The sequence below is a fragment of the Drosophila takahashii genome, chromosome X, assembly GCF_030179915.1.
Source record: "Drosophila takahashii strain IR98-3 E-12201 chromosome X, DtakHiC1v2, whole genome shotgun sequence".
In the NCBI taxonomy this organism is placed as follows: Eukaryota; Metazoa; Arthropoda; class Insecta; order Diptera; family Drosophilidae; genus Drosophila; species Drosophila takahashii.
In genome coordinates, this window is record NC_091683.1 from 16,901,938 (window position 1) to 16,921,053 (window position 19,116).

Here is a 19,116-nt window from a genome sequence, read left to right on the forward strand (position 1 = left end):
AGAAGACGTCGGGCTAAATGCAAAATAAAGTAAGGAAAAACAGTATAGTGAAGTATTACGACCCTTGGATATCCTTTGTTTAGTTTGAATTTTAGAAAATAGTTTTTTTAAAGGTAACGCAACTGACAAACGGATTCCGTTGAAAAAAAAACTTTCATTTTGATAGACTGGCATAACATATGACATGACCTATTGGATTGGGATTGGGATTAGTTTTTATTTAATTTAATATTTTATAAATAAATAAACAAAACCAGATATTAAACATATGCAGTAAATAGGAAAAAAATAGTAAAGCCGGGACTGCCACAAAATAATCGAGAGAAGGCCAGAAGATTGGGGCTCAGCTGAAGGCGGGACCAAATCGCAGAGACAGTTAGTTGGCTGGAAGAAAACAACAAATACACACCCACAAAAAGGCGTGCGGAAAACTTGCATACAAATTAGTGCGGCAAAAAAAGAATGAACAGAAAGGTAGTGTAAGTGAAACGGAAGATTGAGCATGCAAATGTGCCACACAACCAGAGGCCCAACTTTCATTTTAACTTTTGTGGAGTCTCGAGAAAAGTACGCCAACAGGTTCATCATTGAATACAAAGTTTCTCCAATTCAATAATATAAGCTTAAAAAATACAACTTAAATTAAATCATTTTTTCGCCATAAGTTTTATGATACAAGCATAAATTTTTAATTATTTTTTTCCATAATTTTCCTTTATATTTTTTTTTTGTATTTTCTTTAATTTCCGATAATATCGATAGTGACCACCATCGATAGATGGTTTAACAACCATACTAACAATAAAATCATTAAATGCAAATAAAACCAACAATATAAATTCAGCAAAGCAAAAAGTATTCCCACAATTTAATAGGGAAACCCGTAAATTTGTACAAGCATCAAATAATCAAATAGTTAAAAGTAAGTTACGACCAACTTTAACCCTCGCCATGACAACTGCAGCCATTTGGGTAAATGGGGTATTCCATTTATAATTCCAAAGTCAATGGGTGTTTAGGTGATTTCAACACCCAAGACGCGGTGCCACTAAAGCCCCACGAGCTGGAAATCAAAATGTCGCCATTCGGCGGCTATTAACGCAATTAAGAAGCCCAAAAAAGGGGTGAATGGATGGGGTTCTCCAAGAGGGTCAAGAGGTTGCTTGGTGCTAAACACACGCACACATACCACGGGCAAACAACTTAACAACATTGTTCAACTTTTATGAGCATTATTAAAAATTAATCAACAATTTACATTTATTTGCACAGAGAGGAGAGGGGTTAATGGGTAGTTACTCAGCTGGCAGCCCACCCACCCACTTCCGTCCGCACTTTCCACCCACAATCCACAACCGCTGACCCAAAGCGACCGCACTTCAAACAACAACCAACTGAAACTGAAACTGATGTAGACATTCACTGGAAATTACGTAAATTAAATTTGTTTTTATGGCAGGCAGGCGCTCAAATGTATGACCCCCAGTCCAGTGGCGTCGGCTGGATTAAATAAGGGGGGTTTTAGAAGTCATGGTAATGGGTTTATCAGTATTACTTATCTATTTTCCAACACTTAGTTGGATCAAAAATATATTGTAACTATTTTATTATTTTGTTTTTAAACATTTTTTTTTGGGTATTTTTATTTAGTTTGTGTTTGTATTATTTTTTTCTATTTTATTATACTATTTTATTCAATTTTAGTTATAATTGGATCCAAAATAAGAACGTAGATATGTTGTAATTATTTTGGTGGTTTTTTATTTAAATATATTTTTTTGGGTCTTTATATTTAATTTATGTAATAATTTAATTTCTAAAAATAAGCTTTTTTCTGACTTTTAGTATTTTTATAATTATTTAATTCCAAATCGCTGTAAAATTATATCACCGTATTACTATTTTTAATATAGGGGTTAAGCCCCCCCCAAAGCGCCACTGACCCCGCCCACCGCCTCCCAAGCACACACTCACGCACTGGGCGCTTAATAAGCAGCATACACACACACTCACATGCGAGGGGCCAAGGAAAAAAGGGAAAAGCGGAAAAGGGAACGGAAAACTGAGCAAGACTGAAAATTCGGACCAAAGACGGCCTTGGGGCGAATGAGGGGGGTTGTTGGGGGTGGCGGACTTTGGGTCGGATTGCGGGTGACCCAGCAGAGAAACGTGTAATGGGGACGCGATGGGAAGGCGCCAGACCTTTGGGTCATGCCCAGTCACTTTCCGTTGCCCTCTTAATAATGAGATGGCAAGCTGCAAAAAAAAAAAAAAACACCCAGAAAGCAGGCGAAATTTCAGAGGGTCAAAGGCAGTTCCCCTGCTCGGTGGCTTCATCAGTTTCCACTTTCGGTATTTTATGGTCAGCTCTTGGCTGCAAGTGCACCGAAACCAAGGAACTGCGAGAGGATCCACAAAGGAAACAGGTCCTTTGAGTGATCCACCTTTGATTCGCGATTTTGTTATCATTTTCAATTAAGAAGTCGAAAGCTTTTTCCTTAAATGTATCCTTTGGTACTGGAAACTATTCAGAATTAGAAAGCTACACCCAAAAACAATCTATATGAAACATAGATCGATTGTACATTATGTAATATCAGTAGCACAAAATGAGTATTTCATGTTAAAGTGATATGCGTATTGCATAACCAGAAATTTACATCAGTATAATTTAAACTATCATCTTTGTTGAATTACATGAAAGTTACCATTTAAGGTAATTAAGAGATTTCTCTCATTAAGTTTGAGAAAAATATATGCTTAAATATTCGTGGGCAAATCTAAGGAACATTAGTTTCCTTCTTTCGTGTGTAAAATGTAATATTTTCCCAGAAGCAACTTATTTAGCGTAATGCAAATAACTCACTTCCACATCTTTAACTTGTACTCAGCCATGGAAACCCAAGATATTTCCTAGTATTTACTTAGCCCTTATGATTTGCTTTCACCCCCCGATTCGCCCGCTTCTAATAATCATGGCACAAGTTACAAATTTATCATGAATTACTTAATTTGTTTACTCTTTGCTGAAATCGGAAGGAGATTTTCCAGGCACCTGTGCCTGAGTTCCACCCATAAGCCGATATCTCTATCTCTTTCGGGACTTTAGTTTGGGTTGCAAAAAAGGCTCCGGAGGGAAAGGGGATGGAAGTGGGGGCTATAGAGCAGTTTCTGTTGGCAACTCAAATTGAAGGCCCCTCGTAACTTTCAATGTCGTTGGGCAAAAAGTTTCATTTACAAGCGCCCGGCTACAACAGCAATGACAATGCCCGGCGCAAATATCAATGATATGTTTGTTAAAAAACACGACAAGGACAACAAGGATCTTCCAACCAGGCGCCTCTGCCGCCGAATAAAGTCTGAACATTTTTCGGGGCTTCCATCTGTTTTTATACGGTACTCGCTCGATAGCAAGGGCATATTTTTGTACGCTCGTGATCTGTTTGTTTATTGTATATGGTATTTAAATCGAAACGTTTTCAGGTAACGCATGTATCTCAGTTTATCGAAAAGCTATAAAATCTACATATATTCTAGAAAGTTATTTTACTTGAGTAATAAATTTTATAGAATACTGGATATCTCACAGTCGATAGCTTTCCATTTTTTGGTTAACTTTTTTTTTGTTTTGCTTCGGTTTTTTGGTTCACAGCACTTTTTGGTAGGTCATGTACTTGGCCCCTTTTATAACCGAAAACGAAGAGGAATTGTCATGAAGCGGCCAAACTTTTGTGCCACGAATCCTTTGGGCGCAGCTCCTTGTCGGTCCTTTTCCTGTTTCTGTTCCTCCGAATGCCGAATGGCGAATGGCGAGCACCATCAGAGACCAAGGGCAGCCAATAATTGTAAATTAAAATTGAAATGAATGGAAGCAAATGGTAGATGGAAATTGTGGCCAAGGCTGGAGGGATGCGAATGATAGGATGGTAGCACCAGTGAAAAATAGAAACAGAATTTTGTAAACCGTAGAAAGTGGTAGGGAAAATCAGGCGGAAAAGCTGAACGGAAATTTAAGCAGGTCTGGATCTACGTGGTATATGCTGGTACAGTGGAGAGTATTTAATGGTATTCCAGAAAATCAATTACTAAATAGTATCGATTTTGTCCGTCCTTCTGTCCGTTTCTACGCAAACTAGGCTCTCAGTTTTGAAGTTCCAATAGAAAGGATCGGGAAAATAGTGAAAAAAATATAGCTTTTATAGGTATAGATTTTTTAAAGAAATTAGAAAGCCGTAGTGTTTTTCTTTCTGTGCACCCATTAACCAGCCTTTCGTGCCCACTGTGCAACAACGGCCGCCCATCGTGTCCGTATACATATGTATATCTGTCCGTATGGCTGTCCGTCCGTCCATTTGTCCCTGCTCCTGTGCCCATCTGTCTGTGTTCGTACATCCCAGTGTCCCTGTGTCCCCGTGTCCCCCGATGTCCTGTCCGTTCGGATGCTGGCATTATGCGTGGGCACAATGCATTAGTTAAATGTAACAAAAGCGTCCAAAGAGCGGCCTATTCAACGCGCGGACCTGCTGGCAGGCACAGAGAATTAGGCAGTTGCGATGGCCATTAGGAATTGAGAACACGACCCACAACCAAGGATGCCACAAGGCATTACGCATACGCACAGTGGGCTTACTATCTACGTTTTTTGAGAGTCTACAACATATAATGATGTTCTGCGAATTTGTAAGAATGTATCTCCAGTAAAATACACAGAAAACAAGAAAATCATCGTTTTACCAATACTTTCTGTGGCTGAATTTAATATATTTATAATGCCAAAATATTTTAGCAAATTTCTCCGTAAAATTGTGGGCTTATTTACTTATTATTTATATTTAATTGGCAAAAATGTATAGTTTTTTTCATCTGTTTTCCCACAGTTTTCGAGTAATGAGTCCAATTTTCACCGGAAATGCGGCTGCGAATAAAATGTTGGAAAAAATTCTAAACGGAATGATGTCAATACATTCGATGATTTCAAATAATAGTTGTTTTGCTGTCGAAGCTATACGCATACACTAATAAAAATATATATATGCTTTTCAAATAAATTGTATTCTTTTCTATGCAACCCCAAATATATTTATTTAATTTTTATTATTATCTTTAATACTTTTTTTTATAGAGAAATTTAACATAATGAAATTGCCTATTAAAATAATTTGTATTAGTATATCATTTATTATTGTCAGTATGATTTATTTTTATTTTCTATTTTTTCTGTACACTATTTTACCCATTTTCTATAAATTATGAATATGAGCTCTCAGAAAATAAACCCTCTCATCTCAATCCTTCTATAGCATGCCATTGTGGAGTGTATCAATTTCGATTTGATTTCCTGGTGTGAAATTCGACACGCGATTCGCTTCATTTCGATTCGATTGTTGGGCCCGATGTGACAAGTTCCCCCCACTGGCTGGAAGGCTACCCTCATTTTTGATGCCAACCCGGCACGCCCACCCCGGAGGCGGCATAAATCAATTAGCATTAAGGCTGGGCAAACAGAGAAAAAAGTAGGAAAATACAAAAAAAAAATCCGAAAATAAAGCGAGGCAAGCGTCGAAAATCTGTACAGACCATTGCCCAAAGGGCAAACACTTCACTTATTGTTATCCAGGCACATAAATAAAGTGCCACAAGAGGTGGGTGGGTTCCACAAAAGAAAAGCGAAAAATAATAAAGAATGTGAATAAATAAACAACCCCGAAAGGCACTTAATTGTATCAATTTAAGCAGTTAAAAGCACCAAACAGCAAAGCCAGCAACAGCGATATTCAACAACAATATTCAACAACGCCATTCATCAGATTCAACAACAACAACAATAGAAACGATAGGACCCAGTGGGGCAGCAAATTCTTAGGGGTTAAATATCTAGCTTAAAAAAGATATAAAATACTTTTTACTATGGGTATTTTCGATATGGAAAAGAAGCCTTCTCGGCTTCCATATCGAATCGGTTTCGATTTCAAGGTAAAACAATCTCGCTTTCGAAATTAGGTCGTTCTTGAATTCAATTTTTTTTGTGAATCAACATAACACGGAAAGTGTAATTGATTTATTTATTATTTTGTTATCTTTTCAGAAAAGTATGTATTTTTGGTGTAGGATCATTTTTGGCCAAGTTACAGCAAAAAAACCAAAAGAAAAATTCCCATTTTTGTCAAAAACTGAAATCCCGGTATCTAAAAACCAGACCCCTCAACTTACTTAAATGTTCCATCAATATAAGAAATATCCGTAATAAGGGGAAGAGCAACAAGAGAACTTCCAAGCAATTTACAATTTAATTAGACAAACTTAAATGGCCAATCAAAATAAAGTAATTGCCTGAGAAAAGCCGAAATAAAGCGGCAATTTGCTGGAATTACAAATTGAAAAGCCGTCGTGAAAACGAAAGGCGATTTCTTGGAAAAAATATCTTATTTGAGGTGACGCGAAGATATAAATAAAATAATTTTTCAATGTCAATACAAGTATAATACCAATATTTGCAGGTTGAATACACTCACTAGCTAACAATAGAGTCTTTAAAACCCAACTCTTGCATTCCTGTTTTGGGCCAGGAAATCCTATTACTCGCAATCCTCTTTAACTCCTAATGAACATTTTTCTGGGCCGCAAAGCCAAAGAGTGGCCATTGTGTCCTGCACATGGACAAGAGCAGCCAGGATCTTTGAGTTGCATCCTGTGGCAACCAATTATGCCACGGCCTAGAAGTCAGGTATCTAACTATCGGCAGGTGCCAAAGCCAGTTAAATTTCGTCGCAGTCTGGCGCCTGTCATTCCAGAGATATGTCCAAATTTTCAGATTTATCTATAGTCGACTTGGTAATATCCTGTATTTAAAAAAAAAGTAAAAAAAAATTATTCAAATGCATAGCTAGCTTCTTAATATTTTTTTAGATTTATTTACGTCTAAAAAGTGGCATATTAAAAATTAATTGCATTTACATTGACAATTTTTTCAAAGGATATTTTAATTACATAATTATTTTCCCTTGAATTTCCACAAATTTTAATAGAAATTTTTAATGGGATGCTTTGCGTTTGCATGTCGAAATATTTTCCAATATTTAAGAGGGACCCCGCCCCCTTAACGCCCACCACGAACACACACTTTGTTGCAAAGTAGCGACATTTATGCGTGTGTGCGTGCCTCGAAAGTGTTCGCTTCCCACACTTGAAAAACGTTCACCCTGCCACGCCCACCGCCTGACCGCCACCACCGCCCACCAGTCAGTCCGAATAAATGGCAATCATTGTTCTTGTTGCCCTGTGCACTGTAAAAATATTTCAATTTTGATGAATAAATTTAAAAAAAAACGAAAATCCAATTATTTACTTAACAAAAATAAAATTAATTTAGGTAACGAAATAACTTTTTTATTGTAGTTCCTTTCCTAAAAACAATCAAAAATGTTTTTTATATTTTAAAAATCAAAACAAAAGGGTTCCACATTCAAAATTAATGTTTATCCTACAACAATTGGTTAAATTTGTTCTCAGTGCAGCTGTTGCTTTTATTTCCTTCACTTCAGCCCAGTTCTTCATCGTTGATTCTTTTCGAAAATGGTGTGCTGCTGGCAAATTTGAAGGCGGACCAATCTGGACAGTTTGCCGCGATTAAACCCACCAAAAGTTCCCCTACCAAAAAAAGTATAGAACAATTTTACATCACCAGCAGCGTTTTTATGACCGCCTAACGCTTAACTATAAATTTGTGCACGAAAAAGAGAGAAGAGCTAACAATATAATCCTATTTATACTTTTAGACCAGCGGTCGGCAGCGTCCTATTAAGTGAGCATAGGGAATTGCTCTGCTCATCCGCTGCCTCTCTCGGACACTGTAGAACAGCAGTCTGCACATACACATCGATGAACTGCCCAGTGCAAATTACTTACACATATATAAAGCAAAATGTCATCGGATGTGTGTGCCGAGCGCTGTTTTAGACCAATGTTCAAAAAACTGATTAGAAAAAAGAAGCAAATATTAAAATTTTAAAATAAAATGTACTTAAATTATTACTATTATGTCAACTTTTACGTCACAAGTATTCTGTACAAGTAGATAAATATAAAGTATAAATATAAAACAAATATAAATATTTATAAAAAGATTAATGCAGTCAACTTATTTATTAACAAAGATATATGTGATGATAATAATGTTCTAGAAAAGTCCAGAGGAAATTACAAAAAAAAATTGAGGACAAGGAGCCAAAGGAACTAAAAAAGAGACTTACGTATTTGGCGAGCACATAATTTAATTAGGGGGCCGTTTATTAAAGAACGGTTTGTTTACATTCTTTAAAGTGTGAACATTTAAATTATAGTTCAGTACCATTTATTTGCTGCCTAGAGGGCGCCACAGTTTGGCGCTTTGATTTTATAGCAGCTTTCAAGCTGAGCTTGAAGTAATAAAAAAGTTGTGCCGCTAGATGGCGACAATCGAAAATGTATTGTAAAATGTATTAAAACAAAATATTAAGATAAATGTAATCTATGTAAAAATGGTTTAATGACAAATACACCGGTTCAATTTTCTACCAAACTCTGATATATATGAATCGAATACTCTTTGAAATAGAGCTTAATTTTTAAAAAATCTTTTATTCATTTTTCATTTCAAAAAGTAAAGTTCTTGAGGCTATTAAATAGTATTATTATTTTTCAATTCCCACTGTAAAGAACTAAAAATTTCCATTTGATACTCACGACTCACGCCAGTGACTGTGCCATCTCTAGTTTTCCAACGGCGCTTGACAACACTGTCTGCGCTGCCAAACTGCAGAGTTTATATTTTCCAATCAGAAGCGCAGGCAGTTTCTTATCTTGTTGCCAAATTTTAGAATAATTAAATAATTTATTAGTAATTGGCACACTAAAAGGTTGGCCAAGTGGAGCAAGTGACTCCGCGGGGAGCGACGGATGAGAGAGGCTGCTTGGCGAGTGGAGAGGGGCGGGGAAGCGCCGCCAGCTGTGCAGCAGCAGCAGCAACAACAACAAAGTAACGAGGTCGCAGGACCAAAAAAAGGAGAGCAAAGAGAGGAGGCGCAGGAGGAGGTGTGTATCTCTAACCGTGTGTGTGTGTGTGGAGCACCACGCCCACATATGTACGTGTGTAATAACCGTAAATAATTGATATGTGGACGTGCCTCTCCATCTACGGTTTTCTACGATTATAACTATCTTTATTCCATATATATCCTATATCTTATACCTTATGTACAGTAGCCATGCGCTTTAACAAACCCGAACTGAACTCCCTGGCCAGCAATCCAGCGACGCGGTTCGACAAGGAGGGCCTGCTCATCATCACCGACCGCCAGGAGGGATTCCTCTGGCGCTCCAGCGAAGGTATCCTTATATCTTTATATGCCATACATATCATGCATATCATACATATTGTACATATCATATAAAATAATAATATTATACATATCATAATATTATCATTTAATAATATCATACATGTCATGCATATTATACTTATGATACATATGCTAGACATATCATACTTATAATACATATCATAATATCATAGTTTCAATATATCATAACATACATATCATAATATCATCATGTAATAATATCATACATACCATACATATCATATAGAAACTATCATAGAAGCAAAGGAGTTCTCAACTATTCAACAAAATCGGTCTAGGGTCAAAATTGTGATAATTTTTATACTTTCCATATTATTTCGTATATATTTCAAAATTAAACACTTTAAATACCGCGAATTCTTAAGTTTTCTAATGAAAAAGTTAGATAATTAACCAATTTTTCAAATTTATACATAATTTCAATACTTTGGATATATTTCGGAATTAGATACTTGAAATACCGCGAATTCTTTAGTTTTCCAATCAAAAAGTAAGAAAATGAACTAATTATTTATTTTTATTCATATTTTCAATATATTATTCATATCATTTTGGATCCTTATCCAATTGTCGTTAAAAGTACTCGTGAATTCTTTAGCTTCTCATATCAAAATGAATACTAAAGCATAGGTATATAGGGACCATCTTATACGCATTATACATATGCTAGACATCATAAATATCATACCATATCATAAGATACTCATGATAATTATGATACTATAATATAATGTAATATAATCTAGTATATAATATACATGTACTTACCTATTCCACCGCCCACAGTTCGAGTTGAGCGTTGGTGCAAACTGCGTGGCAATCTGCTGTTCTACCTCAAGGACAAGGACCCCAAGTCGCCGGTGGCGGGCCTCCTAGTGCTGGAGAACTGTCGTCCGCGCATCCACAATGAGCAGCGGGAGCCCGAGGGCTACGTTTTCGATCTAGGTAAGTGGATGGGCTCTAAAACCGAACCAAACTAATAACCTCTTGCCTTGCAGACTTCAAGGACAGCTCGTCGGAGCGCCTGATCAGCCGCTCGTCGGCCGAGCGCCTCTCCTGGGTGCAGTGCATCGAGCAGGCCTCCAGCGAGCAGCTGAACCAGCTGATACGCCAGCTGAAGGATCAGATTGTGGCCCAGAGCCGCCCGTCAAGCGGAGGAGGCATCAGCATGGGCAACCACATTGACTTGGGCATGCCGCTGGAGCAGCAGGTCCAGGAGCAGCTGCAGCTGCAATCGGAGCAGTCGGAGCAGCCAGCGGCGACCATGGAGCAGCAGGTGGCGCCGTTTGAAGGTGATCTTATACAGTTCTAACCCAAAAACCAAAAAACCAAACCCAACAATCAGGAGGCGCGGAGATCGCTATTGTTTTTAGTTATGTTAACCAAATGTCCACCCAATCACCACATCCTCACCATCTGCAATCTAGCGACCTCTCGCTCACTTCCATGCACTCAAACATCCGGTTTTTGGCCATTTGATTCCATATATATTATTAATCTATTTTTAAACGGAGGTGAATCTAATCCATGTGATGGAACCAAACAAAAGGATGAATTTATTCCTGGAATAAACTTTGTTTTGCTAATGAATTTAAACGGAATTAAGTGTTGTTTGTTATTTGTTAGCTGCTTCCTTGCTCTGCCCCCCGAATCACCTGGTCTAATCGCTCTCTCTTCCAGAACTCGATCTCTCGGAGCTGCCCATCTGCGAGACGGCGCTCTCCTGCGACACTTTGCCACTGGACACGATGGGCCGGCCGCCCAATCCGCAGGTGGTGTGCTCCCTGCTGCCGGCCGCTGGCGAGGATTGCCAGCTGTGGCGGGAGCACGCCCGCACGGAGCTGCAGGAGCGGACGCGCAGCCCCCAGTTCCTGTGCACCATGCGCTTCCAGCGCAGCGCCGGCTTCTCGGCGGCCACGCGGCTGCGCTTCAGCGTCTTCGACGTCCGCGAGCGGCTGACGCTCACCGCCCTGCCGCTGGGCCACGCCGAGGTGGCCCTGGGCGTCATCCAGGACACCAGCCGGCTGCGCCTGCCGCTCGCCTCGCCGCGCGGCGAGTGCGGCTTCATCACGCTGGCCTCCTGGTCGCCCGACGCCGCCGTCGAGCCCGGCCAGTCGACGGGCAACGGGCCGCCGCGCTCCAGCACGCAGCTTTTCGAAGGATCTGGAGCAGGAGGAGGAGCAGGAACAGGGCCAGGAGCCACCACAGGTGGCAGACGAGGTGAGAAGGAGTACTGCTTTGGTCTAGGGTCAAAATTGTGATATTTTTTATACAATTTCCATATTATTTTGGATTTATTTCGGAATTAGATACTTTAAATACCGCGAATTCTTTAGTTTTCAAATCAAAAAGTAAGATAATTAACTAATTATTTATTTTTAAACATAATTTTAATATATTTTTCGTATCATTTAGATACTATTCCAATTGTCGTTATAAGTACTCGTGAATTCTTTAGCTTTTCAAATCAAAAGAATATGGATAAGATATAGGAGTTTTTTAAATATTTCCCATTATTATTTCGTACCAGTTAAAAACATTGTGTTAAATATACATACAGAAAGAGCTAAAATAGCAATATAGGTATTAATTTAAGGGAATTCTTCAGGTTCTTAACTCAGAATAATACTAATACTAATACATTGATTTATAAAAATAATCATAGTTGAGAAACAAGTGAACATCTGCATATAAAACATATAAAACAATATAAATATTATTCTAACTAGTAACCGCGAATTCTTCAGTTTCTTTAATCAGAATGAGTCTGAAACTGAAGCGTTGCTTAATTCAAAATGATAAATACTTATTAAATGAGTAATGGGCGTTTAATCTGAATCATGGAAACAAGTAATGTGATTGAGTCATTAATATTATTATTAAATATATATAATGATCTCAATTTACTGCAATAATTTCCAGACTAACCTATCATCCTCTCATTCGATCCCTCAGTCCATCGCCGCACGCAGTCGCTGCCGCCGAAGCTGGGCGTCCGTCTGTTTGTTCCCCAGCAGTGCGGCCTGCAGCGCGTGTGCTCGAATCCCCGCCTGCGCACCTACCGGCTGCACTCGTCCCTCGGAGCGGACATCAGCGTCCAGGAGACGCTGCTCGAGTCGCGCCTGTGCTGCCAGCTGCCCCAGCAGCTGCTCTCCATCTGGATCCAGCGCGAGAAGGAGCTGCTGCAGGAGATCTCCGGCATGGGCGAGCTGAGCGGCGAGTGGCGCTGGCGGCAGATGAACCTGCTCGAGGAGCACCTGCGCCTGCTCAAGGATTACTCGCAGGCCAAGCAGAATATCCAGCAGCTGGCCCGCGATGGCGTTTACTTCAAGCGATCTTCGGCGAAGGCGGACGAATCCCTGGAGTTTCTCCCTGTGAATCTGCATGTCCAGCGGATGTGGGCCCAGAATGACACACTCCAGCGACGTGGCCTTCTGGACGTGGTCACCGTGGGCGCCTTCACGCGCCACGATGCCAAGGGTCGCAAGTGCGGCGGGCTCATCAAGTGGGTTAATCACTTACTTAGTTATCCTACATTTCTAATACTTCCTATCCTTTTTAGACTCCTCCAAGAGAGCAAATCCTGGAAGCTGGAGCAGAGCAACGCCTGTAAAGTGCAGGCGGCCAACGATGCCGTGCAGGCCACCAAGCAGCTGCGCAAGGAGATTGTCGAGCTGATGTCCCAGCTCCTCCAGCTGGCCAGTCGGCGCAGCTCCAAGGACATGATGCCGCTGTGCAACCAAATGGTGGCCCGCACACGCACCCTGCTCAACATCTGGGAGCCCAGCATTGTGGAGGAGGCGGTGGCCTTCATCGAGCGGCATCGCATCATCGAGGAGCCGGAGAACGTGCTCATGGAGCCGATGTCCCCGTTCCGCAAGATCACCCAGCAGCTAACTGCACTGGAACTCAAGTCACCGGAGCTGGAGGACTTTGCCACGCCGGTGGTGGCGCCACCGGATCTCTGGCCACGCGGACAGCCGCCGCTGATGCGCTCGAATAGCTGGCATCCGAGCAATAGTTCTCCCTGCAGCTCGCTGGACATCCGGGCCATCGATTCGCTGCAGCATGTGGTCAAGTGCTACAACGATCACCTGCGCAGCCTGGAGAGGGGCGGAGATCTTAACCAGGAGGAGCAGGATGAGGATGAGTCAGAGGCTACATATCAATCCTTGCCTGTGGCTTGGAATTCCCAGCCAGCTGCTCCTCCCGCCGTGCTGCAGCTCATCGATCTGGACGAGATTGGGCGAAAGAAACAGCATCCACAGCCTCAGCCATCCGCTGGCTTCCTGGACACCAAGCTGATGAGCTCCTCGCCGTCGGCCAACTACTACCGGCCCACCGAGGAGCCGGAGCCCCTCGATCTCACCCAGCTGAACATCGAGGCGAGCGTGATGTGCCTGGTCAGCAAGCTCAAGTTCTTCTGCGGCCGCTGCGACAGTCCGGCCATCCGGCTGCGTCATCCCAAGGCGCTTATTAAGCGCGAGGGATTCGCAGTGGCTCCGCAACAGGCGCCGGATGTGATTGCCACTCCCTCGACGGCAGTTAAGCAGCCACCGAATCTCGATCTTGATCTCAAGCCAGGCGGATCGGTGCCCGCGAAGAGGGGCAACAAGTTCACCGACGGCCTCGACCTCTCGATGACCACTGACTGGGCTGCGGAGCTGCGGCCCAGCATGCGCAAGCTGCGCCACGCCATGGACCGCCTGCTGAAGACCGCCCGGCTGATGCACTCCGTCCAGCGGCTGCAGCAGGACATGCGATGCAACAGGCTGCAGGCGAGCATCATGTACCGCAGGGACGTCTGCTTCTCACAGGCGGTAAGTGGTCCTTTATTTATTTAGTTAAATGTAATAATGTACATTTTTCGTCACTACTTTTGTAGGTTCGTCACAAGTTTTTATTACCTTATTAAGTTGTTTTTGTTTGATAGAGTGCCTCAGTTAAGATTGTTTGATTGATTATTTTTTTCAGCTTAAACCAACGATCCACTTTACTTTCGGGTAGTTTTAAAGAACACATTTTTTTTGTAATTTTTTGAATTTTTTTAAAATTCTATATGACTACAGTAATTGGTTAAAATGAAATAATCAGACAGGTACTGAAGAATTCGCGTGAAAATAATCAGGATTTAATAATTAATAATAGAAATAATATTTTGCCAAGATATTTCCTTTAAATTTAACTAGACATTACGTATTAATATTTTTAACATTTTTTAATTAAAGAGGTTTTTTACAGGGTCGTTAGGAATTAGATAAATTCTTAGGCATATCACCTGAATAGGTAACCTTTTTTACCTAACTGAGTGGTTAGCAAATTTAAAATACTTTCAATGTAACAGTTAAGTTTTACAGAAAGGTTTTGAATAGGGCAGGGGACTTAAGAATTCGCGTGGCAATTAAGAATTTTATAGATAAGATACAAGTTTCATTAAATTAAGGAGGGTTCTTATTTATCTTAACCTTAAAATAGTGATATTAATTTTAACTATATTATTCAGGGAGAAATTCCTAATTAAAGCACCCAAAAAGTTACACTTATTTTTGGATTCAGAGGAGGAATCCTATTCACTTTCTACCCTATGTAACCACTTTCTAATAGAAAATCCCTGAATCTTTCCAGCTAACCGCTCTGGTGAGCTCCCTGATGCTGCGTCTGTGGGGCAGCGAGCTGGACATGGGCTACCTGGTGATGCTGCGCGACCTGGGGCCGCTGGCCTACTTCGAGGGCCTGCTGACGCTGTACGGGAACGAGGCGGACATGTGGAGCGACATGTGCATCGCCATCGAGGACCTGTCGGCCGTGAGCTTCCAGTTGGTGCGGGCGCAGGGTGAGGCGGCCATGGCGCCCATGCCAAGGATCACGGGATCCCGTCAGTCGCTCGAGGTTCAGCTCCCCGTGCCGGAGCACTCGCTGCCCGGCAACGGCACCTCCATCGCCTTCAAGATCACGCCCGTCTTCTTCAACATCGGCATCAACGAGAAGGCCAGCTTCGCGGAGACGCTCGGCCAGACGCGGGAGCAGCACCGCTCCAACTGGGACAACTATTTGCGACTCAGCCAGTACTTCGGGCGCTATCGCAAGCTGGGCCTCGGCTCCGTGGACGCCGGCGAGTCGCTGCAGTCGCTGCTGGGCTTCATGGAGCAGCAGCTGCGGGCAAATGTCTCGAAGAATGTGAAGATCCTGCATCTGGCGGAGGATGCCTGTCGGCTGATGGACGGCCTGCGGTTCACCTCGTGCAAGAGCGCCAAGGATCGCACTGGGATGGCGGTGACCCTGGAGCAATGTCGCGTCCTGGTGCGCGAGTTCCAGCTGCCCGCGAAGCACGTGCCCTACGCACTCAGCACAATGAGGAGGTGGGTTTGGATTATACATATGGGCAATTCTCTGGTAAAAGAAACACATCTTCCAGTACTTCTTTTCTTTTGACACTAGGCTCAAATTAAAGGTCTTGATTGGCACTAAAATATGTGCTAGGGCTGACTTTGGGATATTTTTCATTTTTAAGTTATATAAAAAAAAACCAAGACTTTCGCACGCGACACCAATAGAAGTGACTTTTTTGACTTGCTGCTTAACTTTCGATTGTAACGAAACGTGAAGGAATATTTTAATGCAGTTAACTTTAAAGTGTTCCTTGTTCTTTCTTCTTTAAAATGTATTTGGTTTGAATTCAAAATATTGAGTGGTTTATTTTTTAGTGGTTTTTCTGCAACCTTAACGTCAAAAACCGTTTAAGAGCCACTTTTTTGTCCATATAATAGGTATTGTCCTGGAAATAACTCAAATTACTTAGCTTAGTTAAGGATTCATCTAACTAAAATCAAATATCAGTGCAAAATCATATAGAAATATGTGTTTTTCTTCAAGTTTTACGCCAGAGAATTGCCCATATATGGATTATATAGATTTTATAGTTAACTATTGGTTCTCCTTCCTTTTCAGTGAGGGCACCCGAATGGACAACGTACTCAAGAACATCGGCAAGCGAAAGTATGCCTTCAATCGCACTCAGGTCTCCTTTCTGCCGGCCATGTACAGGCCGCCAGTGGGCAGCTACGGCAAGGCGCAGACTTAGAAGAGTACTTAATTACGAAAAAAATATACAAGTGTGCCAAAAATGCGAGGCAAGCAAAGCAAAAATACAGCGATTAAGTAATTGCGTAGGTAACTAATTAAATTAGCACATTCAAGGATTATCTTCCGGACAATTGTTAACGCATCACACGATTCTCCATATTTATTTAGGCTATAACCATGTAGTTGGTAGTTTCCCGTTTGAGGCATGTACTTCCAGTGAATAAAGAGAAACCAAAACTTGTTAACCACTATTAAACAACAATCTAGTAATCCTGCACTCGTCCAGTGCCCAAACGCTGCTTCCTAATCTCAGTTTTCAGCCAGGAGGGCACATCGCGTATGGCATGGGCATTGGGAAAGCGCAGCGGCTTTTCCGGCCCTTCAAAGGGATGCGTTTTGGCCAGCTTGCGCTCCAGGTACTCCTTATTCAGCTGCTTTTGGTCGCGGTGCTTGTCCATGTACAGATTGAAGGGCTGCTTCAGCGGGAAGAACTTCTGGTCGGCCAAATAGGGCTTGGGGAAGTCGTACTCGTAGACGGGTTCCTTGCGTTCTATAAAGGATATAGAGTTATAAGTACAGGCTTAGCTACTAGAGGATTACTCACTCAAAACATCGTGGTAGAACTGCGTCAGCGACTCGTCCCAGTTGGTCTGATAAAAGGCCAGGCCCGCGGGCGTCAGTTGCTCCTGGTGCTGGCGATAAAAGTCCAAGGTGCTGAAGCTGCGCTTCTCCAGGTTGCTAAAGTCCTCCTTGGCCAACTGATACTGGCTCAGATCCAGGCGCTCCTGCTGCTTGTAGAGCACAAAGACCATGCGCTGGTAGCCAACGCCGCGTGGCGGGAACGGCGGCAGATACTCGGCGAGCACCTGGCCTTCGTTCACCTGGCCATTGGGTATGTTTCCTCTGGAAAAAGAGGATATAGTTGTGAGCAGGCTTCGGAATTTAACACACATGTTAAAAACATGTAAAATTGTATTTTACAGTGTGAGCAAAGTTGTTGACAAACGTGTTAAAATGTGAAAAATAATTGTTGGCACACACTTGTGTTTTTACCCAATGTGTTATTAACACGACGTGGTTTTTACAGACTGTTTTGAACACAAATTAAATTAAATTTAATGGACATTAACGAATCGAAGGGAACAGGATATCTTAATTGTTATTTTTAACCGTTTTAAGGCATATATGCATTTTTTCAACTACAGAAAACCCTGAATTTTTCGGTTCAACATATATTTCTGACGTTTTAATGTCAAAAACTCATTGTGTTAAAAACACGTTGTGTAAAAAACACGTTGTGTAAAAAACACGTCGTGTAAATAACACAAATAACCTGTGTGTGTTATTTATGTTTCTAACATATTAGAACATATAGGTAAGCTACAATTTTTAACACACATGTCAATAACTTTTTGTTGAACCTAACACTTTGACATTTAACATGTTAATAACACAAGTTTTTTACAGAGTGTGCTATTTTCCGAATAACTTATGAGTCAAAGATTAAGTCAAGAAATACCCAACTTACATGAACCAATGGAGGCACTCGGCCTGGCCATTTGTGTAGTGGGCATCGGGATTGCTGGCCACGAGGGTCCAGTAGCTAGGAGTAGCTGCCTCCTGACCCGTAATGGGATCCACCCGACCATCGAAGCTGATCTGCGGCGCCCGGGAGGCCTCCGCCGGCTTGATCACGTTGCCATTGTAGACGGGCGCCAGCCGGTCGCCCGCCAGCTGGTGGGCAATGCTCAGCGGCACGCGGGGCACAAAGTAGGCGCTGCCGAAGAGATGCTCGAAGATGCCGTAGTGATCGGCCAGCAGGCGTAGATCGTGCTGCCCGGTGGTCTTGACATACGTGCGCTGCACCTGCTCCAGGTCGATGATTACTAGGGGGGAAGCATTGGGCATATGATAAGACGCTGTTCCCCTGGATTCCTGATCTTTAACCTACACTTATTGCTCCTCGCCAGCTGCTCCAGTTGCTTGCTGCTCCGCTGCGCCTTCAAATGCTCCAGTCGCGTCTTCAGCTGCGCCGAGCGGGAATCCCTCAGCTGCGGGAAACCGATGTTAACGCGGGCCAACACCTCGGGATCCCTGGCAGTCTCCTCTAAGGGGGAAAAACAGGAGAAAACCCAAAAATGACCACCGGAATGGTTACATCAACGATGTGCCGCCTACCTTGCACCCGCTGTTCCAGCGTTCTGGCCACGCCGGGCGCCTTGCCGCGGATCGTGTGTCCTTGCCGGGTGGCCGCCACCAGGACGCCCGCCTGGGCACCGCGCACGCCCGGATTTAGGCCGCTTTTCATTAATAAATTACCAAACGACATGGTTTTTTGGAATTAGCTGAGCGTTTTTCTTAGTGCGTTTTGCTAGCGTTGCCAGACCAGACCAACGGCGCAACGCTGCCAGACTGTCAGTCAGCTGATGGCCATCGATAAGTAAGCTTTTTGGTGTTTTTAACGGTAAATTGCAATCGATTTTTAAAAATGTATCTAAAATATTTAAATATATTTTAAGCAAAAAATTATGATGGTACCCATTATCAAAAATTCAAAAATTTGCAAAAAATTCAAAATTTCCAAAAATGATGATGAAAAACCAGTTTTTTTTGCCGAAACAAAGGAAATAATTGC

The 19,116-nt window shown here is 42.1% G+C and overlaps 2 protein-coding genes and 1 long non-coding RNA gene across 5 annotated transcripts; 2 read left to right on the top strand and 1 right to left on the bottom strand.

Moving 5' to 3' along the window:
* The first annotated feature begins 5,330 nt into the window (after positions 1-5,330).
* On the top strand, positions 5,331-6,781 carry LOC138913866 (uncharacterized). Its single transcript, XR_011419735.1, has 3 exons — positions 5,331-5,973; positions 6,086-6,431; positions 6,498-6,781. It is a non-coding gene; the product is annotated as an uncharacterized lncRNA (long non-coding RNA).
* Positions 6,782-8,755: 1,974 nt separating this feature from the next.
* Positions 8,756-16,737, top strand: LOC108054567 (inositol polyphosphate-4-phosphatase type I A). Of its 3 annotated transcripts, none has more exons than XM_070218374.1 (9): positions 8,756-9,069; positions 9,238-9,363; positions 10,185-10,343; positions 10,397-10,690; positions 11,079-11,618; positions 12,354-12,903; positions 12,961-14,218; positions 15,024-15,757; positions 16,347-16,737. In XM_070218374.1, exons 2-9 carry the CDS (start codon positions 9,243-9,245, stop codon positions 16,477-16,479), a joined length of 3,789 nt encoding a protein of 1,262 aa, XP_070074475.1. In that variant the 5' UTR covers positions 8,756-9,069; positions 9,238-9,242; the 3' UTR covers positions 16,480-16,737. The 3 variants fall into 3 exon arrangements, with proteins under 3 accessions (XP_070074475.1, XP_070074474.1, XP_070074476.1); XM_070218373.1 differs by having other exon boundaries at positions 9,241-9,363; XM_070218375.1 differs by lacking the exons at positions 11,079-11,618; positions 12,354-12,903; positions 12,961-14,218; positions 15,024-15,757; positions 16,347-16,737 and having other exon boundaries at positions 8,766-9,069; positions 9,241-9,363; positions 10,397-10,999.
* Positions 16,598-18,880, bottom strand: mRpL38 (mitochondrial ribosomal protein L38). Its single transcript, XM_017137604.3, has 5 exons — positions 18,660-18,880; positions 18,433-18,588; positions 18,010-18,367; positions 17,086-17,384; positions 16,598-17,031 (listed from the first exon to the last, which is right to left on the bottom strand). Exons 1-5 carry the CDS (start codon positions 18,808-18,810, stop codon positions 16,745-16,747), a joined length of 1,251 nt encoding a protein of 416 aa, XP_016993093.2. The 5' UTR covers positions 18,811-18,880; the 3' UTR covers positions 16,598-16,744.
* Positions 18,881-19,116: the final 236 nt, after the last annotated feature.

Coding starts and splice junctions, on each gene's coding strand:
- LOC108054567 (XM_070218374.1), top strand. CDS start 9,243: ATGCGCTTTAACAAACCCGAACTGAACTCCCTGGCCAGCAATCCAGCG. Junction 12,904..12,960: donor AAGTGCGGCGGGCTCATCAA/GTGGGTTAATCA, acceptor TATCCTTTTTAG/ACTCCTCCAAGAGAGCAAAT. Junction 14,219..15,023: donor ACGTCTGCTTCTCACAGGCG/GTAAGTGGTCCT, acceptor GAATCTTTCCAG/CTAACCGCTCTGGTGAGCTC.
- mRpL38 (XM_017137604.3), bottom strand. CDS start 18,810: ATGTCGTTTGGTAATTTATTAATGAAAAGCGGCCTAAATCCGGGCGTG. Junction 18,589..18,659: donor GCTGGAACAGCGGGTGCAAG/GTAGGCGGCACA, acceptor TTTCCCCCTTAG/AGGAGACTGCCAGGGATCCC. Junction 17,385..18,009: donor GAGTGCCTCCATTGGTTCAT/GTAAGTTGGGTA, acceptor CTCTTTTTCCAG/AGGAAACATACCCAATGGCC.